We start from the raw sequence: 24,661 nt of genomic DNA, 5'->3' as shown, positions 1-24,661 counted from the left end.
TTGGCAGAGGATACGACGCGGTTCACAGAACTATTTTTTCCTTTTACTTCGTTAGTTCGTCCACCATCTCTCTCGCTCTGCTTTTGACGTTCGACGAGGGTGCATCCAAGGAGATACCTCGGAACAAGTATCATACGCATAGAAAACAAATTGCGGATGAGCTCGCGCAACGGGTGGCAATGGGAATCCGTATTTTTTTTTTTCTTTTCGGTCCCTCTCTCTCTGTCTCTCTCTCTCTCCCTCTCTCTCTCTCTCTTTTTCTTTCTCTCTTTCTCTTTCTTTTTTTTCCTTTCTATCATTTTTATCTTTACGAGGAATCCGGTTACACGGTCTATACATCGTAATGGATGAGATCGAGAGAAGTCCAAGTGGTCTCTCATTAATGCTTCATTAATGGACTGATCAAGCCTGGCAATTGGTCAAGTAGCGAGTACGAATGAACGATTTTCCTCCCACTGCTATAATATGAACGCTTGTCAGTATTTCCGGCTGAGAAGTCGTTTATTTTGATGAGTAGATAAGACTCGATAAAGACGAGTGTGTGTGTGTGTATGTGTTTATGTGTTTATGTGTCTCAATGTTTTTATTTTTTTCGATAAAAAGAATACAGATTACTTACAAACCAATATTGAAATAAGAAGCCTGAGCTCTTTCAAGAATTTATATAGGTCAACATTTTATACACACATACACACATATATATATATATATATATACACAACATAAATATACACATACCTATCTATACGTACATACATACGTGTATTTGTGTATGTGTGTGTGTGTGTGTGTGTAAGAAAATCATGCGTCGTAATAGGTACTTACATATAAAGTTGTTATAAACGTTTATCGTAGTCAAATTCAACGTCCAAGCCTTTCGTATACTTGTATTTAATGTAAAACACAGTGTATAAGTGAAAGGGTTTTTTCATCGTATATCTTAGCATTGAGAATAGGTATTTTTCAAGAAATTATATAAATAGATTAAATTGCTAATTTATATAGGTTAATAATTTTCAAATATACTATATGTTTATACGATTTGTTATACATATACACTTTATTTTTATTTTTCAAGTGTTTGATATCGTGAATGCTGGTAATAATTATGTAAATTAGCATTGAGAAAGAGTAATATAGAATCTAATGCTAATAAAATTATATGTAATTAATTCAGAACTATTTCAGATTATATATTTTTTTGTATATTGATAAAGTATATTTTAAAAAATGAGTTTTTATTTATTAAACTTTTTTATTTCGAATGTTTTATATAAATGTTAGTTTATAAGAATGTAAATGTGATGTTCGATTTGTTGAGATTCTTATGCTTCATTTTTTTACGTTTAAAAGTTTTAGTTTTTAAGTTTTTAGTAAAAAGTATTTATTGAATATGACTAATTTAAGAAAAAAAATGATAGATTAGTCGATTATCTGCTTCTTAGAAATTAAAGTCGTTTAAAATGCTTGAATATATTTTTTCAATAATCTATTCCTCATTTAACCTTTAAATATCTGAATTTTGATTTATGAATAATGCGATGTAATATAATTAGTTAGTAATATATTAGTTGTAATAAATTTGACAATACAATACATTATATATTAAACGTAACTTTGTATTATACATACCGAGGATGTAAAAATTATATTTAAAAATTAATTATTGAGGTAATTTTGTCGTGAGATATTTCATAAAAATATCGGTATTTTCTTTTTTTTTTACGGATATGTTGTGATTGATGCATCCTCCATCGACTTTGACCGTGTCGAAGGAAGGTTCATTAAACGCGACTAATTAGTATGTTATCTTGGTTTGTAGATCTTCACATATAGCAACTTCCACGTGGTGAGATCGGTATTACTTGTGATCTATCTAAATCTAAATCATGTAACGCAAGTACTATCTAGCTAATTGGCTATATACTTCAGTATATTTCTAAAACGTTCTCTTTTTTCTTCTAATTATACCTAATTATTATTATTAAATTGTTCATCATTCTCAAACAGATAGATAGAATAGATAACATTACAAAATAATTACTTGGATATTTTTCTTTCTGAAATTTGTCCTTATGTTACTTTTGCTAATAACAATTTTAACGTTATTTAATATTTAAGGATTACCTATGACCGAATAGAAAAATCCATCATTACTGAGAAAATTTTTCTTTTTAATTTTGTTTTTGTATGTAATCAAACCATAACGTCATCTATGTTTTCGTTTTGTAAATTACCTCGTTAGATATATCATTTTATGAAAATAATGATCTTTATGGGTGATCACACCTTGACGCTAGATATTAAAAACCGGTAGGCGAAGTATGAAAAGTACCGATCAACGACGACAACGACGACGATGATGACGATGACGACGACGAAGAGAGAACTGGTTTAACACTAAAATGTTTCTTAAGTTTGATGTGCTCTTTTCTATACGCAATATTTTACAGATAATATAATATATTTTATACATAATTTAATACCTAATACGTTACTCGAATTTATTCGATTTTCCGTATGAATAAAAAGAAAAAAAGAAAGATGCGGGAAGTTAAGGAAAGAACAAAAATGAAAAATATAATGAGAAAGAAAAAAAAAATTATCGATACGTCAATGATCTTTTCGTTTAAATTTATTCTTACGTTGTTATTGTTTGTTAATGACCCATAGGAGCTAGTATACAGGTGATATCAGATGTCGCCGGATAAGGAGACGGTGCCAACCTCACTCTCTGCTGATCGAGAGAAGGGCTTGAATATTTATGCGTGCTCGTATCATTAACATAGCGGACGTGTCGACGGTATTCGAGGCAAGAAGCCGATCGTGGTGCATCGATTCCTTGTGTTCACGAGATAGTTTTACGTTAAGTGACTCTCTCGTGTTCTTTTCTTGTGGGAACATAGATAGAGTCGTTGATAGTCGATCTTGTTAATGATATTTGTTTTCAGATATGAAGAGTTCGAGCTAAACGATTAATCTCTTTTACATTATGCAAACACATAAATCACGAGAACACATAAAACAGCTTTTGTATAAATTTTATAAGCACGATGCCAAAAGGTCGTTATATTTTATTTATTTTATTTTATCTTTTTTTTTTTTTTTATTATTATTATTACCTATAAAACTCGATACAAAAGGAGGAAGTAATTTACATATCGAAACTCTGTTAACCTCGTCTTGTCGTGCAAGTTAAGAACGTATCTCTGAAACGTATCCGTCGATATTATTATTCTCAGAGATCGCGTAGGTGGTCAAAGGATAATAAGAATGTTACGCTGAACGATAGGGTACGATGTGCGTTTAGCAACAGCCGTGGTAAATGGATCTTTGCGCCACGAGATACGTTTCTCAAGAAATATATTCGTCGATTATATGTACATATTTACCAACATAGATGTATGCGCTTGGGATTTTTTATTATTAGTAACATAGAATGATCGTTGACTACGGTAAAGCGGTAACGATGTTGTCTCTGTTGAAAAGAACGCAAAAAAGAGAAAGAGAAAGAAAAAGAGAGAGGAAGAAAGATAGAGTAATGAAAGAGAAAATCGAAGGACCGGTTGTCCGTCGATACAGCCCACGTGCAGATTGAGGGCGATTTATAGAAGGAATAAATTAATAAATTATGAACGCTCGAAGAATCGATCAATCGATGGGTCGATCGATCGTTGTTCTAAGATTTTCTGTTGCTAGATCAATTCGAATGACTCAACTGAAACTAAGGAGCACACTCCTTTTACGATGATGGATAAATTCCGTGTCTTTCGCGTGTTATTTTATATCTAATCGTTATCAACGGAAATACGGTCACGAACTATGATTTTTCTTTTATATCTTTACCATATTCTCTTCGTTTTGTCAGGAAAGTGTCGTAGGTTCAAGTATTTGAAAAAGAACTGGAGCGAGAAACGTAGGATTTACGAAGTTACACCGTGATCTTTGTTTTGAAGAATAGGCTTTTTTAAAAGATTGTAAAACTTCGAAACTGTTTGCACATTGTTCCTACAGTTTTCAAAAGATCGTTGAAAGTTTTATCGAACTATTTATCATCGAACATTTTTCCGATCGAGTCGACATCGAGTCGAGAATAAGAAAATAAAAAGATAAGAAGATAGAGTGGAAGTTTCGAAGTTTAACTTTCGAGTTGAAATAAAGCCTTGAATATTTTATCGCTATCGGTTAAATCTATAGAATTTTTGCGATTTGATACGACGGAGAAAAAAAGGATCGTCAATTTTTTAATTTAATTTATAAATATATGTATATACAGATTTAATATACGCGACAGATCGAAAAAGATCTTTCCAAATAAATTAAAAACACAAAAAAAAGAAGAAATGCTACTGTTTTTAGATAGGTATAACAATAATTTAAATGATCGATCGAAGGGAATGATAATTTTTTCTTCTTTTTACGGGTATGAAGTTTAAAGCAACGAATCGAACATAAGGGATGTAAGTATAAATAATAGAGAAAGAGAGAGAGAGAGAGAGAGAGAGAGAGAGAGAAAGGTCAATATAATAAATAATATAAAATAAGAGAAACCGAATGCTGCGGAGACGTTAGGAAAATGGAGGAGTAAGAAAAGTAAGGGTCGACTATCGTATGAATATATCGAAAGACGTCACACAATAGCGGTTGCACTGCGTGACATCGTGCCACGCGCTCGTCTTCTCCCTCTCCACCCACGCACGGCTTCTTTCCCTCGTGTTAGTAGTCGTGGTCTCTTCGGTCCGTTCGGTAAAAAGCTTGTGCTCCTCTCTTGTGGACTCAAGTGGCAGGAAAAGCTCAGTCGCTCGCGGGCCGCGCTCGAGTGCAGTTCGAGATCGATTTAACGCGAGCCTCTCTTTTCTTCCTTTTTTTTTCTTTCTTTCTTTCTTTCTATCTATCTATCTATCTATCTATCTTTCTTTCTTTTTCTGTCTCTTTTATTCCCTGCCTTTATCTGTTCGTCCGTCTATATATCTGTCTGTCTGTCTATCTATCTATCTGTCTTTTACTCAATCAATCAATCTCTCTCTTCTCTCTCTCTCCCTCTTTCTCTCTTTCCCTCTCTCTCTCCCTCTTTCTCTCTTTCTCTCTCTCTCTCTCTCTCTCTCTCCCCCTCTTTTGTTCATACAGTCTTAACATGTGAAAGTTTTCATTTCGAACCTTTTCTTTCTTTCTCTCTTTACGTTTTTTTTTATTTTTCTTTATTTTTTTATTTTTTTTTCTTTCATTTTGCCCTTATAATCTTTTATTTATTCTCTCTTCTGTCGTCAATCCATCCCTTCTCCCCTTTCCTAGCTGTTATATTCTTCTCTTTCTCGATCGCACGGTTTACGCGCACGCTCGCATTTAAGCGAAATGAGGTGAAGAGAGGAGAAAGAATAGGTGGATTAGGAGCACGAAATAATTTCCTCTTGTCGGTATTCAACGATGCTCGCAATAAAAGCGTTTATGGTCGTTCTCCCTGTCATCGTCGTTGCCAATCCCCTCTTCGATGGTGCTCAAGGTAATTTTCATCCTTATTTTTGTCTTTTTTCTTTTTTCTTTTGTTGTTCTTCTTTTCCTTTTGCCGAGGAAGATATTAAAATTAATCGACAATCGATAAGTTACTGTATTAATTAACTCCTCGTATCGAGAGATTTCTCGTTACGATACTTGTTGACATTTTTAATAAGATAAAAAAAAACGATATTTAGAATTCACGTTATTGAATTTAATAAACGACGAAGTCGTTATTAAATATGAAAGACTTAATTATTTTCTTTTCAACAAAGTAATAAAAGGAAAGAGAGAGATAGAGAGAGATAGATAGAGAGAGACAGAGAGAGAGAGAGAGAGAGAGAGAGAGAGAGAGAGAGATTCAAAGCGATAAGATTATTTTGAAAAATTTCGAAGGTTTATCAACCCCGAAAAAATTTTCATGATAATGTAGAAATACGAGTTCTTTGCGACAGATTCACTGAACTCATCTTTCTCCTTCATCCTTTTCTTCGTCATCGCGACAAGAAGATATCAACTACGACTTCCCGCCACATGTGTCTCCCTCGCGTTCTCTCTTTCATTCTTCTTTCATATCACACGCCGTCGTTCTTTCTCACGCATTCAAACCCGACGGAGATTTTCATAGCGATTATAAATGTCCTCTAGTTTCTCGTACGATGTTTTCAAATTTCAACGGGGACGGATTGCTTTTTCAACTTATTGTTAGTTTTCAATTGTAAGAAATACTTATATTCTCACGTAATATTAATTTTATACTATTCTAAAGAGAATTAATTAATTTTCTTTCTCATTTTTGTACAATTTTCAAATTTACAATTTTCTCCTTATATTTTCCTATATCTTAATCGTACGTAGCTTCTTTCAGTTTGAGAATTAATGAGTAAACAATGAGATCTGTCTCTCACTTTCTCTCTCTCTCTTTCTCTCTTTCTCAATCTTTGTCCTTCTTCTTCTCCCTTTTTTCTCTTTTTTTTTTCGTTTGGTCTTCGCATTTAAATCTTTCCTGAAATTTACATGGTGCACGTGCGTGTGAACGAGGTGTCGCTAACGGTCCTTCGCCTCTGCCTTTACACAGACTATAAGGTTCGTTCGCGGACAGTCGTGCAACAAGAGGAAAGAGAAATATAAGCAGAACCATTGGCAGTCGCATATATTCTCGTATAAGTATAACCGCACGCGAGAGTCTCTCTTTCTCTTTTCTTCTTCTTTCCTTTCTTTTTTTCTTTCTTCCTTTCTTTCTTTCTTTCGAAGAAGAAGAAGAAGAAAGATGAAGAGAAGGAGGAGGGGAAGAAAAAGAGGAGGGAGAGGAAGGTGATAACGCATCACATTTCTCTCACACGCACTCTTCCTTTAGCAATTCCTTTCTCTTTCTTTCTCTTTCTTTCTGTCTGTTTGTCCATCTGTCTGTCTGTCTGTCTGTCTGTCTGTCTGTCTATCTATCTTTCTCTTCCTCCCCTCTTAGAACTCTTCTCTTTATTGATTACAAATATTTCTATTCCCAGAACGATAAAAGCGAAAACTTACGGTTATTCCGTTGCATCTTAGAAAGAATGTAAGACTCGCTCATTTGAACTAATTTCTTCTTGTTTTATTTATTTTTTTTTATTTTTAATCCAAAGATACGAACGCCTATTAAGAATTATTTTCCTATCCTTCCTTCATTTCTGGAAACAATATAACTCTTGTTACTGTCTATCGGTCTTTCGTCGAATAATTAATCTTATTGATTTGGTGAAATAATTATGCAAATACTTTACTGTCTTTCTCTTATCGCAATATTATTCTATCTTATGTATATCATGTATTTTCTTTTCGTCTATTACCTAGTATTTTTATATATCATTCACATACACACACGTACACACATATATACATATAGACATATTTATATAATTTATTATATATAATAACTCAGGAATAAAAATTTATAAGTCTGAAGAAAGTAGATTCATTTAATTGAATTTATTAAACATATATGTGTTTTAAAAAATTCTCATATTTTATAAGTATATATAAATATACACTCACGCACATGCATATATATATATACATACACTGTGTATATATATGTATGTACCGTTTAATACATGTTTACTTTCGTTACGTATCTTACGTTTAAAAAATCAACTTCGAACTAACCTACCCCGAAAATTAAATTAATCTTCTCACATTGAAGAAAGAATATATAAAAATCGATGAGACGAAGATAAACCGTTAATTCATAAATTTTCGAGGAAGTTATTACACTGGACATTTTACAAAGTTGACACTTTAATCATTATTTTATCTCCAATGTTTGAAGGAAAAGAGCGCGTAATCGCTCAACCAGTGGAGGAGTAATCATAGGTTGTCAGGCGTTACTTGAACAGGAACGATCATAGTGATTTTCACGCTTCGTTATCGTGATACTTGAAAGTGGTCTTGTGTTTAATTGGTCTTTCGATCGATGTGTTTAATGTTAAAAAAAAAAAAAAAAGAGAGAAGTAAAAAAAGGAGATCCCAAAAAAAAGGGCACGTTTCCCGTATTTTTAATCAACTAACTAGTTAAAATAACGTTCGTTTTTTGCTTTTACTTGCCAATCTGGAACAACGTTATCGGTTTTGTGATATTTCTACATGAAATTAGAGCAAGTTGTGTAATAACGATCAACGAGTAGCGTTTTGGAATCACGGATGTAGATCGACACACTCTAATTATTCTCGATATATCGACGATGTCTCGTGAAACTGCTTGAACGTTGTTTCATAGCGCTTCGTTTATTCTTCTATCGATTAATTAGTTCGATATTATATAGTTACACTGTGTACATATATGTATTTCTTAAACTGGACGTAGAAATCTTTACGATTCGTTTAAAGTCGACGATCAGTAATGGGATCATGTTAGCGAGGATGGAAAGTGTGATCTGCCGATGAAAACTAACGTTGTATGTATGCATGTATCTATATACGATATGTATATTAAATGACCGTGAAAGTGCTTTTAATCGCAAGGTCGCGTGCTCATGAGAGAGAATGATTTTATGGTTCGTTTCTTGTTAATCTGTTCTTTTATTTTTTTGTTTCTTTTCTTTTCTTTTTTTCTTTTTTTTTTGCTTTTTCTTTCCTTTTTATCTTTTTTTTTGTCGAGTTTCATTGTACATAAATTCCTAAAATAATCGTTAATCACATAGATGACAATTACTCGATTATTAAATAAATTTCTTCAGTTTATCAAATTCAAACTTTCACAATAGCTACGTATTATTTGACAGATTAGAAAATTAAAAAATTCAATGGACGATTTCGTTTGTGTCGAAATAAAGAATCGTTTTGTTTTGTTTTATTTTGACAAGATATTTATGATCTTCGCTGTCGATGTGTCATGTAGAATGAAATTAAAAAAAAAAAAAAAGAAAAAATAGAAAAAGATAAAATAAAAGAACATATTGATTCGAGTATCAGCACGATGTTGTCACTCGTGCAAAGTCCGAGTGAGAATCATAATTAGGAAGATATTTCGAACTACACGAAGGGTTTACGAGGATGCAACGAAAGTAGTCCTGGAGGTGCGATTCCGATGGACCGGTTGTCCCGTGCCTTCTGCATGAAAAAGGAACTGAAAAAAGCGCGAAAAGTCCTTCAAAAAAAAAAAAAACTAAAAGAAAAAAGAAAGAAGTAGGAAGAGAAGCAGGAGAAGTTTAAAGAAAAGAACAACTGCCAATCGAAAAAAAACCGAGTCTTCGAGTGCATATACATATTTACGTACGTATGTATACATGTATGTATGCATGCATGCATGCATTTATATGCTTATGATATGTACATTGAAACGAAGAAAGAGAGAAAGAAAGAGAGAAAGATAAAGAGAAAGTAAAAGAAAAAGAGAGAGAGAGAGAGAGAGAGAGAGAGAGAGAGAGATATGAAAACCCGTGACAGCTCGAGTCAGATAAAAACACGTTGGTAGATTCACTCTTTTTCTCTCGTTCTCATCTTCTCGCCTCTCTACTCTTCCTTCCATAAAATCTACCAGCAATTCTGTAGGAGCAACACTCGTTCTTAAGCTTGATGACTGTATTAATTATACATAATATAGTCGCGACCACCCGTTCTTCTTCGTCATTTGACGAGTATCTTCTCTTCGTATTGCAGTCACTGCATAATTAAATACTACCCGTCTTATTTTTTTCAGTCTGTCGAGTTGAAATTATGGACGGGAGACATTTATGATCCTCCTCTTGTCCTGTCCGACTCACGAAATGTAACTGCGTAATCGAATATCAGGTCGATATTATCGTGTATAATACGGGTGGGTCGACGAAATTTGATCGACCATATAAATATATATATATATATACATATACACATATACATATGTATATATATATATATAATCTTTCCTCATTTATTTTTTTTTCTTTTATTTATTTATTTTGTTTTTTGAATGTACATAAATAAAAAGTATGTTCAATTTTTTTATGGGTTAACAATCAACAAGGGAAATAAACATCGGGATGTTGCGAAATTTCCTCCTCGTACGAATTTCCTTATATAAATTACATCTGGTATGAGACTCTGGTTATCTCATGGCGTGGGAGAATCGCATGGGTTTTACGATTTGGATGACGTCGACATTACCGTGCACATCTCTCGACGGCGTAAGCGGAAAGATAGCGTTGCAAAACTAACATCTGCATATACGTTCATGTCCTATGTTAACGTAGTACTTAATTGTTTATATACATACGTAAGTGCGTACGAAAAATAAAGAAATCTCGATTCAGTATGTATATTTTTCTTTTCTCTTTCTCTCTCTCTCTCTCTCTCTCTCTCTCTATCTATCTATCTATCTATCTCTATCTCTCTCTTTCTCTCTATATTTTTTTATCAAAGCAAAAAGGTTAAATCTATGACAATAGATTGTTAACAGAAACATTGCCGTCCGCGTTTGTCGCATGAAACTTCTATGGCACGTTTCAAAGCGACGGTAAGACTTTCACGATAGACGAGGAACGCTAATGGCATTTTAAAATTGTCGTCTCAGCTTTCGTTCGTGGAATCTCGAACGAGAGAAATAGCGTGTCAATCAATTGCCTTGTGAACTTTTCTCAATTGGCGATTATCTTTTTTTCTCTTCTTCTTCTTCTTCTTCTTATTTATTTATTAATTCTTTTGATTTTACTCCAAACGTTGTAATTGTCATTTTCGTTGGACGTTATAATTTCTAAGAAAAAAAAAAAAATCGATTGAGTACCGTCGCAAATGTACGACAGAGTTATGCCGTACGGCGACAAAATTAAGGAGTCCTCACAGTAGTTTAAATTGAGGGGGCAAAAGGCCGGATGGCCGCAAACGACGTCGGCTATTTTTGTGTCGTCCGCAAACGGAGCCACGAAACGTCGCGTTTAGCGTAGCCCACTCTTTGCTAACGAAGAATTTCACGATGCGCGACGCTTCGTTGAGACTTAGTTCATAATGGATGGTTCGGATCAAATGGGTTTAAATCAAAATGATTTATTTATATCGTAATAATAGCTTCCCCTGATATTTTCTTCATGTTTTAAATCAATGAATTTTTTACATACAGAGACACACAAAAACACACATAGACACACACGCATGCACGCACACAATATTTACGTCATTTAAACTATTAATTATTATTTGATTTTTTGAATTAGGTGATATTTTTCGATAAATATGAATAGAAACAAAAAATGAGATCGATTTTCGTTATGTCCTCATTTATGTAAATATATCCAAGAACGTTATTGTCGCATATCGCGTTCAAAATAGAGCAGTAATAAGAAAGGCAAATAAGTTTATATTTGTAAAACTGGTTCTTGAGAGAAAAAGAGAGAAAGATAGATAGATAGCTAGAGAGAGAGAGAGAGAGAGAGAGAGAGAGAGAGAGAGAGAGAGAGAGAGAGAGAGACGAAAAGAGAGCAATATTTATCGTCGAACGAACGAAACGAAACGTGTGTCGTCCGAAGCTAAAGAGCTGCCTCCTTTTCTACTCTTTCTTCTTCGAATGAAGATGGCTGACTCTTCTCTCATAATTTGCGTCTAATTGGTATCTATTGGCTCAATTGCAACACGTCGTGGGTATTGTTTGCTACGCTCGTCGTGGACGCGTGCATCGCTTATAATGCTTACATTATATGTACACATAGATATATACTGCGGGTTTCACTCTCCCTCGTTTGCCTTTAAGAAATAAATTTTTTTTTAAACTCTCACTATGCCTACCCGCATCATATCCGTCGACGCTCTCTAAAGTTCTTCGATATCATTCTTGATCGATCGATAGGACGAGTAGATGGAAAGTGACGTTACGTAATGCTATTGATATTACACGATCTAACGGTATTATGTTGTTTTTCTCTCTTCTTTTTTTTTTTTTTTTTGACACTTGTCATTATGAACACGGATAAACGATTGTGCAATTACGATATATTCATCTTGATTGATTTCCTACTAGCATAATCGTTTTTTTTTTCTACGAGTCAACACACCGTGGGAATAATTTTCTAAGGAAGATAAAGAAAAAAGTGAGTGGAAGGATCGAAGTTATAAGAAAGAAATGAAAAAAGAAAAAAAAGAAAGGAAGAAAAAGTAAGAAAGAGAAAAAAGAGGAAAAAAAGATCGATGGAAAATGATACGATCGATAGAGAGACGAAAAACGTCGCTTCAAATTTTCAAAGGGATCGGATAATTTCGTCATAAGAAGCTCCCGTTCACGACGATTGACGTGCATAAAGCGGCCGACGTACTCTCGAGGCGGGTCGCGTCACGGAGTTTCGAATTCGAGTCTTCGATCGTTACCACGTGAGAAACGGCTCCCCTTGGTTATTAAATAATGTAAGATTCAGAAGAAAAGTATATTGAGAGGTAGGAGGTGGGGTTGAGAAAAATCGATTTTTGTTTCATCGTCTGACTTAAATGACATTATATGTGATATGTATACACATGTAACATGTAATTTCAAATATATATATATATATATGTGTGTGTATGTGGGTGTGTATAATTATACGTATGTAATGTGTATATAAAAATTTTAATAATAAATCATTTAAAAATTAATAATAATAAAAGATAAGTTAGTAAATAAAATTATTTTAAAGATATAACCGAAATCATAAGGGTAAAAGGTATGAGAAAACTTTCTAAATATTTCTCGAATTCTCTTACGTCTTTGTTTTTCTATTTTTAATGAAAGTGACGTATCTTGTGGGGTCTGATCCTTTTGACACGCGAAACGTTCTTTCCCTTCTTACCTATCACAGTCAACGATGGTTTCTTTCTGCTTTTCTCTCTTTTTCTTTCTTTCTCTCTCTCTCTCTTTCTTTCTTTTTTTTCTTTTTTCCCTCTTATTCTGACATAACGCAGGACACGCGTCTGCTTCGTGTCAGAGGGAAAATAGGAAAAAGGATCCTTATTGCGACGACGCCTTCGGCGAGTGGACTTTTTACCTTCCATGTGTCGTCTCTTTGAGAATTTCCTATTGACGGAGAGAGAAATATTGAAGGAAAGGAAAGATCTGATTGCATCTTTTCTTTTTTTTCCTTTTTCTTTTTTTCTTTTTTTTTCTTTTTTTTTCTTTTTTTTTTTACAGAGATGTCCTGCTGTTCGCTGGCTGCCGGATCCTGTCGAAGTGTTTGCTCGAAGGTATGTTTGCACAAATATACATGTGACAGATATTAAAGAGAAGTTAAATAAATTGCAAACTAATTAAATTCCTTATCGAGAAGAAATTATATTAACATATTCGTAAAAAATATAAATTATCGAAATAAAAGATTTTTAACTATTTAACTATTTAACTATTTATCAATAACAGATCTTAGTAGAAGGGATGTGAATAAAGAAAGGAGAAAAAAATAGAAACGACAAGAATTAGTAATTGAAATTTGAATCCTCGTTCGTACGGTGAAATGTGGTAGTAGTGTTAGTAGCAGCTAGCGATCGGTAAGATAGGAAATTATGCGGTTGGTTGTCCAAGGGACGAACGATCTACCTACGATCTATTAATTATGCTAGAACTTTCGTGGGAATTTGAAGAAGGAAGAAAATACGAAAGGAAAAAAAAGAAGAATGAAAAAAGAAAAATATATTCTTGAGGAAATAATCGTTCACGTCAATGTGAACGCGAAAGAGTATTGGTAATACTCTTGTGACGAGGACGATAAAAAGACATGATATAAGCCGAGTTCGCGGATATATTAGGATACTGTGAATAAAATTTACGGGGGATGTGAAAGGAGAAGTAAGTAGAAAGAAGTAGAGGAAGCCTCTTTCGAGAGGAGATATCCTCGAACGAACGACGTGGGGTGCACGCGATGCTGCTGAGGCTTTTTTAAAGGTGGCTGCTGCGTTCCTTCTCTCGAAGATAATATCGGAGACATTGGGTGCCCGCTGAGAGATTTACGTGGTGCCTTCCTTCTGGGCTCCCCGTAGACTCATTCATACGCAAATATTATGAATTGACAAGACGAACTTGGATAACGGATGTGTTATCAATGATATATTTTACACGAGCTTTTATCATTATTCGCCTTTTCTCACGATTTTGCTTTTCTTTTTTTTTTTATTGTTTATGATAAATATTTAACGATATTTTATATTTGCACTATATATTTCATATTTAGTACAGAAAGCACTCTGTTCGTACTTATTGCACTTACTGATCGTTTAGCCCTTACCATCTATCTTATCATCATATTCTCTAATATCGTTTCCCTCTAATATCTTTCGATTATCTTCATCTCGAAGATATCATTACGATGTTCATTCAATTCACTTTTATCATAATGTTTGGCATTAAGAAAAAAATAATAGGACTAAGAGTAAGTCATGTTCGTTACTTATTGTATATTAAAACTAGGGTGGAGTCTTTTATCATGTTTGAAACGTGAGTCACGACAAAGATAGTAGAAGAACAGCATAAGAAGAGAGATAGCATAAGAAGAGAGATTTTTGGAATAGGACGTCTTCGGATCGGTTTACTCCTGCACTTCTCTTTCGTTTATCTAAAAACGAGATAACCGGAAATCACGACGGAAGCTCGAATTACGCGACACGTTTGAGAAAGAGAGACAAAGAAAGAGAAAGAAAGAGAGAGAGACAGAAACAGAGAAGGGTCGAAACTTCTTTCCTTGTCTTACCACACGTAAGATACTTGAAAGTTTTTTAGCGCTATGCAATGGGGCAAGACGTTGTGGTTGTATTTTCTTTATTTTCTTGTCTGGAACAATATTTTCGTTCCCTGTGCTACGTTGTAAAACTGGTCATTAAATTTTACGCGTTCGAACTGTCTGAAAGCACATTTAAACATATATCTACCAATATGTATATATATGTACATGATATATGTATATATATATATATATATATATATATATATATATATATATATATAATATAGAAAGAATTATTCGCGAGTAAATCATGTAGAACAAAAGTATCATTTTCCAAGTTTTACAGAGACATACGAGTTTATAAATAAACATATCTATCTATTCTGAATATTAAAATATATTTTATGTAGGAGATTAATATTTTTGTATTTCTAGATTATTTTTAACTTTTAGAGTAACGCATACTCACATACTCGGCAAGTATAGCGTGAAAAATTCGCGAATGAAAAAGGCGCTCGTTGCAAAATGGCGGCGCGATCCATCTTTACATTCCTCCCAGAATATACCGGGACATAAATACGTATCTACATCGCCTTTGCGGTTCTTCGTCCTTAAGTTTCAAGATTATAGCGAGAGATAAAATAGGAAGACGTTAGGAAGACGTCAAACATTTTTTTCACATTTACGTTATACGATTAATTTTTGACTCAAAGAAAAGAAATAAACAAAGATCAATTTGCTTTCTGTGATAAAGAAAAAAAGATAAAAATTGTATGAATAAAAACATGATCACCGCGTACATCGTAAAGTTACACTTGCTACAACCTCTGACCTGTCTAACTCAACGAGTCTCGGGACCCACCACGCGTTGATGGATGGTCGTAACTTGCATGCGTGATGTAAATACAAACTGACCCGTATGTCCTCGCGTAGGACACCGATTGAATCAGGAATGAGTGTCAAACGGGCGAACGGTCGATATCCACCAGGTCTATTGGCATTCAGTGTCGACTAACAGGAAATTGTGGTGAGCGCAGAACGTTTACGTCCTTGATTCTTAATGCCACCTAATGTGCTACTCTGCATTTTGAAATTTTGAAAAATTCCAACGGATATGCTGCTCGTAAAAAATGCAAAATTAACTGCACAACTATCGATGTATAAAAATAAGTTTTCGTTGTGACATAGAATATATATTTATTAAATTCGATCTACATTCGATTTCACGGATTATTTCGTTTCAAAATTGATTTTATATATTTACAGATATCGCTTGTAACTTTGGGAGCAGAAGCAGAAGCAAGAGATAATGCAACTCTACGTCTTTTGAAATTTTGTTCCATTGAGTTGGTAAGGAAATTTTTATTTTCTTTTGTAATAAATCATATCAGAAAATTTCGAATAAAATACCGACAAATTTCACTTTTAATCGAATAATTTTAGACAGACTTTTGGTCCTGCGTTAACTCCACTCTGAAAGGTAAGTATTACAATAAACTTGATAATCGAGTTTTAAAACTAACTGTATTGGTTAATTGAAATTCGTAGAGGCAAAGAAAAATGAAAATTGGTCAGGTAGAAGATGTTGTCATTTGGCGCAAAATCCAATATGTCAGTCGACTTGTGCCCTGTCAGGATCCAAAAGCAACTTGAACGAATCATGTAGACCTAGCGACGAACCGGAACTCTTTTCTTGTTTGGAAAGACGCGAAGAAGCAGAACGTTGTTGCAGCACCGTTTCCAATGACACGTGTAGATCGGTTTGCAAGGATTTATTTCATAGACCTGGCAAACAATCGAGTTTGAAATTGTATAGTAGCAAGGGTTGTTTTCATCAAATACCAAAGTGTCTTAAAACCGTAGCCGAGGTGAGGCATGTCGACGATCCGAAACAATGTAAGTTAGATTCGTACATGTATACACGCATACATACGTTCAAAAGACCTATGATATTTATTTAATTCTGTTATTTTGTGGAAAAATTAACATTCAATTATCAAACGTGAATTTGGCTTTTTTTTTCTTTTTACCACGTAGATTTGCATTGTTGCGACGAAGCGGTGAACGCGGTTTGTTCAGAAACATGTCGAAAAATTCTCCACACAGCAACGACCGATCAGGAAATTTTGGACGCTCTTGCAGAAAAATGCACCCCCATATTGCCACATTCGCCGTTATGGAGTTGCGTATTGAAGTCGACTCCAACTAAACCTGTACGTTTACCATTGGACACCGGTAAACTGTCTTGTTGCTCCAGAGCAAATAAACAACGTTGTCAGAATCTTTGTTGGAGGGCATTTCAAGCAGACTGGGAGACAGCTTGGACTCAACTCGACACGGAATGTCTTTCTTCAAACTTGGAGAGCGAACTGCGAAGATGTCTCGACGAAGCTGATAATTCTTGTGAAATGGGATGCTCCGGTCTTTCTTATTGTGCACGATTTAACGACAGGCCGACCACTCTGTTCAGGTAGCGTATCATATAATTTAACTTAGTACACGAAGCTGACTTTATTTACATACTCCAAACGATACCTGTTTTCTTAACAGGACGTGCACAGCGGCAGCCGACGATGTTGCCAAGTGGGAGGCAGATCATTGGTCTCGCGGTGGTGTCATTCGAGGACTTGGCGTTACTGTCCGAGTAGCATCGTCCTGTCCACCAGAAACTTTACGCGCGGCAGCCTGTTTTTTGCAATTACGACCTTGCGACATAAGAACACACGAGACACGGCTATGTCGAGAGGACTGTTTGGAATTGATGGCCAGTTGTGTGGACTGGTCTACTATCGTAGGATCTCATACGGCTGCTACTTTATGTTCGAAGCTTTCACCAGGTAGACCAGATGCTCCATGTGTCTCTTTAAAACCTTTTCTTGAGAATCCACGGGATGACAATTCTGTGATTCATCCGGCTGACGATATCACGACACCTTGTAAGAATAATCCTTGTCCTCAAGGTCAAATATGTCTTTTGACCGTAAACGAGCATAAAGTTTATCGTTGCGTACCCGGCTGTTCTTTGGGAGAAATGTCGAAACAAGTTGTACCACTTTCTTCGTGGGTTCAAATTCCAAGATACGATCGACACGCTTGTCTCAGGATATGTCAATGCACCTTACACGGATTGGAAAAATGTAAAACTCTGAACTGCATCAATTTCGATTTTTGTTGGGTACAAGATCGTTTTATTCCACCGAGATTGAACTTTTATCTTGAGTGTAATCCTTGCCGTTGTCTCGAGGGTGAGGTCACTTGTTCGAGAAAAACATGCACTGAGATCAAGATACCTTCTTTACCATGTGATTGTCCGGCTCATTACGTACCAGTGTGCGGAAACTCAGGTTACACTTTTGCATCGGCATGTTTAGCTAAATGCGCTGGTTTCACCGCGAATGAAGTTGACTTTGGTAGATGTTCTAGCCGAGATCCTTGCTCGCCAAATCCTTGCGATGGTACAGATAAGTGCGTCAGAAGGCGCAGAGTCTGTTTATCAATGCTTGACAAATTTTGTCAACAATACGAGTGCGTACCAATAGATTGCGATCCTCAAGACGATAACAGCGGTCCAGTTTGCGACAAAGACAACCATCAGCATCATTCGTTTTGTGCTATGATACGAGCCGGAGCTAGTCTTGGCTATAGATCTCCTTGTTTGAAGGGTTGCAGTCTTCGTGGACCTGTTTGCGCTATCGACGGTGAAATATACATCAATGAGTGTGCCGCTTGGGCAGAGAAAACCGTTGTAGATTACTACGGTCCATGTGTCGCCGTTGGCTTGATAAGTGATCAAGCTAAGCCTAGATGCGATGATATCGTTCAATGTCCACCATTGAAAGAACCTAACTGCATCGGAGTTACGCCACCTGGTGCTTGTTGTCCTGTTTGTGGAGGAGCTGCCAGATTATTTTATTCGAGAAAACAGGTGGTTATCTTATTATTTTCATATATATCTAATAAATTTTTTACGAAAATTTTTAAAATAATATATTAATATATTCAATTATTACAATTACAGTTGGATAAAATATATCACGTGATGGAAGAAAAAGTCGATAAAGATTTCATAACATTGGATGCACTTTTAACTGCATTAAGACGACAAGTACAGGTAGCGCAGTGTGCCGTTCGCGGAATGGTGACTCCCGAGGGTGATATTTTTGTTGTCGTACAATCTGTGGTTGAAAGACCTTCGTCTTTACAATTGCGAGCTTGTATAGCGGAAACGGAAAAGCTCGTTGTTAGAATCACGGAAAGGAGTCCTAAAATTGCAGCGGAAATTCCTTTGGGATCGCTCACTCGAGCAGAAGTGGCACACGGTCATGTTTCTATTGCTAACGTTAATCGTGTTTGGTTTTCAATAATATCTTGCACGATAATAATCAGTATTTTTGCATGAGCGATTAGAAACAAATAAGGAGAAAAATTGTATTAATCAATGTTACGATTTATGTACCTTCGAGCGAACAATATTCTACATTATTTAGAAAAATTAATGGTCGACGATCTTGGAAAGGTTTATTGGACAAGGTATTCTAATCGTTTTCTTTTGCATACGCTTTAGAAATATAGTAGAATATTTATTTAATATTTCCGGGACATTTCTAATTCGACTACATCGGTAAATTTACAAAGATGAATGATAGATTCTGATCCCTTTCTTGAATCGTTCAAGGTGCTAAGCATTTACATTACCTAGTGACGGTGCCATATACGACAACGTCAATCTTGTGTCTGTGATTCTTCTAGTGCCTATATATATATATGTGTATGTATACATATTATATATAAATATATATAATATGTATATATGTGTATATATATATATATATATATATATATATATATATATATATATATAATACCTTATGGTATAGAATGTGTTTATTCTTTTTTTTTTACTCATTATTCTAGTATTACCAAAGAAATAGAACTGCGATAAGGAGAATGTACAAAAATGCGCGTTTATTATGATGCAGAGAGTTTTCGAAATGACTTATATCGCGCTATACTATATAAAGTGTACATAAAGGAAAGTTTCTAACATAAGTTACCAGACAATAATAAGTAATCAAACATTCATTCACTCTTGAGAATATTCAATACTTATTTCATGTTCAATATATAAATATTTCAAATATGTCTTACATTTTTCATAAAATCAAAAATGTACAATACTTCACATTTTCTTGTTTTTTGTTTTCTTTTTTTTTTACGTCTACTACCTTCTGGCAGTTTATAAGAATAAAATTATCATAAATGTCACGTATTAAGTTATTAAGTATAATTTGTTATTATATTGATAAATACACACACAAACTCTGTATTAATATTTGATATCTGTATGTATAATAAAATTTCTAATATTTTTGTTCTCCATTCATCAGTAAATCCATTTGATTACATTGCAGTGTCATATTATGTTTATAAACGTTTAACTATAACAAGTCATTTACAAAACTTTATACCGTCCGCGAGAAGCGGTATGAGCTCCAGATGCTTGTAACTTGATTAATTCTTCTTTTATAAGTCGAGAAACTTCTGCCTTTGCTTTGCTAACTGCTAATTCACTAGTTGACTCAATTGCAAGATACAATTTTCTTTCCCCTTCTGGTGGTGCTTTACCAGGAGCAATGTACGTTCCTCTAACAGTAAGACCTGCCTCTGAGTATTCAGAAATTTGTGCTAAAGCTTCTTTACTCGTAACACGCCATCTTGCTTGCTGAGGGAAGTCATTTATTTCTAATTCCTCTTCGTACTTGCGGAAGGTTTGTTCACCAGTTTCCGCGTCGGTTTCCACAAGATCTTCTTCGCGTGGCTGATAATTAAGCTTAGTATTTAATTTAGCAGCCAATTGTTCGGCAACAGTCTTTGCCTGAAAGAAAAAAATAAATGGATTAGTAAATTATAATTTCTTATTTTGCATAAATCATTTTTTGTTTTGTTTTTAACTTACTGTAATCAAATTTGTAGGGCCGGCACCCTTCAATATAGCTTCTGCCGCTTGTTGGGTAGCTCCTTTTGCTTCTGCACCTAAATTTTTAGCAATATTGATCTTGGATGCCAATCTTCTGGCCAATTCTAATTTGTCGGTAGCACTTGTAACTGGTTGACCAGGAACTGCAATATTTGTAGCTGATGGTCTTGCAATCTCGCGAACCGTTCTTTTAGGGGCAAGCATGCTTTCGATTTGTTGATCGATATCATTTTCAATATCTTCGTCATCGGAATCTTGGAGACCAAGAGCTGCTTTTTGGAATTTCTTTTTCTCGTTGGCTAATGCCGCTTCTGATTCGTCAAACTTGAATCCTTTACCGCTAAAACCACCTCCTGTATGTACTTTCTTTCCATCTGCTGCCTGACGAGCCTTATAAGCCTCCCATAATTGTCGCAAAGGTTCTGGAACGGGTACACCTGCTAATTCGTGTGCACGTAAAATATCGCCTGCATAACGTTCTTGTTCGGATGTAATAAATGTGTATGCATATCTGAAAATCGATAAAAATAATATTGATTTTTTTAGAAATGCATTTGATTAATAAATTTGATGCTTTTACAAAAGAGGGAGAGGGAGGGAAAGAAAAGTAAGGAATCTTACCCTTTATTTCCAGCTCTGCCCGTTCTACCACATCTGTGTACATAATCTTCATAATGATTTGGACAATCATAATTTACGACAAGTACAAGATGTTTAACATCTAATCCTCTAGCGGCCACAGACGTTGCAACAAGCAATTTCGTTCGTCCAGCTTTGAAGTCTAAAATCGTTGAATCTCTGTCACATTGATCAATACCTCCGTGTAGAGACATACATGAATAAGAAGCTTTCATAAGATCTTTTAAAAGTGTATCTGCGTTTTCTTGTTTATCGACAAATACAATGGCGGAGCCTTTATCTTGGTAATGTCCAAGTATTTCGAGAAGTTTATAAAACTTTTGATCTTCCTCTAATACCACCACATGTTGTTCAACGTCTTTGCAAACTACGGAACGACCACCGACTTGTACTTCGACAGGTCTAGTAAGTATTCTTCTGGCAAGTGCTTCCATTTGTCTTGGAAAGGTTGCACTGAACAAAACTGTTTGCCTATCTGGTCTAACGTTTTCCATTATACGCATTACTTGTGGTTCAAAACCCATGTCGAACATTCTGTCAGCTTCATCGAGAACTACGTAAGTCACTCTACGTAAATTAGTCACTCTACCACTGTTTGCCGCTAACATGTCAATCATTCTTCCTGGTGTACACACGATAATTTCTGCACCTCTCTTTAATTCTGCTATTTGTTCAGATATACCGGTACCACCATACACACATACGTGTGAAAGACCTAAAGATTTTGTGAATTTTTTAGAATCTCGACCAATTTGCATGCAAAGTTCACGAGTTGGTGTCATGATTAATGCGATTGGTCCATCTCCGTCAGCTAATGATGGCTGATCTAATATGTGACGAAACATTGGTAATAAAAATGCTAATGTCTTTCCACTTCCAGTTTTTGCGATTCCTATAAGGTCGCGACCGGACATTATAGCTGGAATAGCTTGACATTGGATAGGGGTTGGTTTTTCATATCCAAGTTTCTTCAGAACATCTAATTCTTTTTTAGTTATACCACAGTGTGCCCATGATTTAATTGGTTTTGGGCATCCCTTTCCTTTTACACGTATACCTTCTAACTCTTCCTTATAAGTTTCTACTTCTTCTGATGTCATCCTAGCTATAATTATTATTCGTATATTATAATAAAATTTTTTATTAATTATTAGCAACTTTGAAAGTATTATCAAGAACTTACCAATCTCAGGTACTTCTACATAAAATGATTTTCTAAATGGCTGATATTCTGTTGTCGTATGATCTACTTTAGCTAGTTCTCTTTTTTGTTTATTAGCAATTCCAGCTGCTGTCTCATGAAGATTTTCACCTTCTTCTTCACTGGAATACTCAAGACCATCTTGATTTTGTTCAATTAATTCTCCTTTTTGTTTCTGTACTTTCTTTTTAGCCACACCTGTGACAATAACAACACTTTGTCGATTTCCAGGATCTGTACCATTATTAGTACTCTTTGGAGCTTTACTGTCGAGTTTATTCACTTTTCTGACTTCTTCTTGGACCTAAAAATTTTTCTATATTAGTATTTAATCTAAAATTAGGAGATAGGTATTATTATTTTTTATTTACCTCTGCCATGAAAGCATCAAGCGGGTCAACTTCTTCCTCCTCATCTTTGGTCTCTTCTTTAGTTTCTTCTATTTCTTCTTTCAGAGCACCTTCCTCTTTGATTTCCTTATTGCTATTCTGAACCACAGGCGTTTCTTCATCACTGTCATCCTCGAGGGACCATTTTTTCATAGGCAATTGAAGATTTGCCAAAATAGATGTCTTACCATCTTTCTTAGTTGCCTCTAACTCCTTTTTCTTCCTTTCAGCACGCCATCTTTCTATCCTCTCTCTTCTCTTTTGCATTTCTAATTCCAATCGTTTTTGTTCCTCTTCCTGAAGATCAATTATTATATATGTTTAAGATATACCTATATATTACGCTTATAAATTTCTAATAGAATATAAAAATTACTTTATCTAATTTTGTATGATCAAATGGCAATTCTTCTGTTTCCCCTTTCTCCTTCTCCTTTCTATCCCTCGAACGAGATCTGTTGGACCGCTCTTTACCAGAGCGTGAAGATTTTGAGCCTGTAAGACGCTTTTCTTTACTGTCTCCACTAGTATACCGAGAACAGTCAATATTAATAAATTATTTTTCTAATACATTTAATACCATTTAAAATTTTCAGTACTTGTGTCTAAACAGGTGGAAGATTTTCCCTAATTATTGAAAATATTTGTAAACATATATTAATATTTCTAATACCGTTTTTCTCTCCTATCACGATCCCTTTCTCTCTCTGAACGATCTCTTCTGTCACTTCTATCCCTGTCTCTATCTCGTGAACGACTTCTCCTTTCTCTATGACGTCCCTTGTCTCTTTCTCTTTCTCTGTCTCTACTCCTGGAACGTCGGCGTTTCTTTTCTGGTGTAGCAGAACGTGATCTCGATCTTGATCTAGATCGTCTTCTATGATGTCTATCCCTGAATAGTTATAATGTTAATATACAATTAAATATAGACTATTTAGTTATTTTTAAAGTTAAAAATATGTAAAAATAAAAAAAATGTAGTAAATAAATAATTAAATTAAACAGAGTAGGAGAGATTGAAATAATTCTTTGATCAATAAACTGTACATAAATCGAGTGACCGTAGGTAAATAGAATTTTGTGTTTTACAATATTTATTCAAAATATGTGATTAAATACGAAAAAAAATTTTATAAAATAAGTTAAAAAAAATAAAAATAAGAAAGTTAGTATTATAACCTCTAAACCAACGCTTGCGTTAAATTTATTGCACTTACTTGTCGCTGCTTCGGACCATTATTACTTCTATTAATATTAAACACTATTAATTATAATTATTTGATTATAAAATTTTTATCGCACCAATACCTAATCTCATTTCAATATAATTCACATTTAGATGTAACCCTTACTCTACACAAAGCACTTACAACAAAAAAAGTTAAATCGCATACCATCGTTCAATACATGAAGGAAGTGTAGACTCTAATCGGTAAAGAAAGTTCATATTTCTCCATCTATATCTCAAAGGTTAAAAGTATCAGCTTGGTCGATAATTTTTATATGTATACCTATCAATTTTCAATCGATAAAAGTACTGCATATTTACGTGCGAATATTTTTACCTGTCGGTAATATATACTTATCAACATGAGATAAACGAAGATGGAACTTATGAAATAAATTTCATTTACTTAAGTCGGTAATTTAGAAGCATAAAGAGCTATAAGAAAATCCTTTACCAAATTCAGCCTAACTACAGTCAACAACCAACAATACAAAATTTACATTGCTTAAGGACTATAAATTGTATTATAAAATTGTTATATTTCATAATAATAAAATTCAACTACTTACAAGATATTCCAATTTTTTTAAATAAATAAAATACATTATATTA

The 24,661-nt window shown here is 34.5% G+C and overlaps 3 protein-coding genes across 12 annotated transcripts in view; 1 reads left to right on the top strand and 2 right to left on the bottom strand.

Annotated features, from left to right (window-relative positions):
• Nucleotides 1-1,040, bottom strand: part of LOC124427711 (zinc finger-containing ubiquitin peptidase 1-like) — a 9,758-nt gene extending 8,718 nt beyond the window's left edge. For 4 of the 10 annotated variants that reach the window (XM_046970960.1, XM_046970959.1, XM_046970961.1 and 1 more), the window contains exon 1: nt 1-1,036. This exon is cut by the window's left edge. The gene's annotated coding sequence lies outside the window, so the exon portion shown is untranslated. The other 6 variants (XM_046970957.1, XM_046970963.1, XM_046970964.1 and 3 more) reach the window with 3 other exon arrangements.
• Nucleotides 1,041-4,709: 3,669 nt separating this feature from the next.
• Nucleotides 4,710-19,472, top strand: LOC124427710 (reversion-inducing cysteine-rich protein with Kazal motifs). Its single transcript, XM_046970954.1, has 8 exons — nt 4,710-5,500; nt 13,094-13,146; nt 15,882-15,965; nt 16,059-16,095; nt 16,164-16,511; nt 16,653-17,085; nt 17,166-18,540; nt 18,634-19,472. The coding sequence occupies exons 1-8, from the start codon at nt 5,425-5,427 to the stop codon at nt 19,012-19,014; spliced, it is 2,787 nt and encodes a 928-aa protein (XP_046826910.1). The 5' UTR covers nt 4,710-5,424; the 3' UTR covers nt 19,015-19,472.
• LOC124427709 (probable ATP-dependent RNA helicase DDX46) lies at nt 19,174-24,220 on the bottom strand. Its single transcript, XM_046970953.1, has 8 exons — nt 24,039-24,220; nt 23,495-23,713; nt 23,198-23,345; nt 22,804-23,118; nt 22,415-22,736; nt 21,214-22,336; nt 20,572-21,103; nt 19,174-20,490 (listed from the first exon to the last, which is right to left on the bottom strand). Exons 1-8 carry the CDS (start codon nt 24,056-24,058, stop codon nt 20,068-20,070), a joined length of 3,102 nt encoding a protein of 1,033 aa, XP_046826909.1. The 5' UTR covers nt 24,059-24,220; the 3' UTR covers nt 19,174-20,067.
• Nucleotides 24,221-24,661: the final 441 nt, after the last annotated feature.

Source organism: Vespa crabro, chromosome 10 (genome assembly GCF_910589235.1).
Source record: "Vespa crabro chromosome 10, iyVesCrab1.2, whole genome shotgun sequence".
In the NCBI taxonomy this organism is placed as follows: domain Eukaryota; kingdom Metazoa; phylum Arthropoda; class Insecta; order Hymenoptera; family Vespidae; genus Vespa; species Vespa crabro.
The sequence above is the reverse complement of the archived record's forward strand: the minus strand, read 5'-3'. Positions and strand labels throughout refer to the sequence as shown.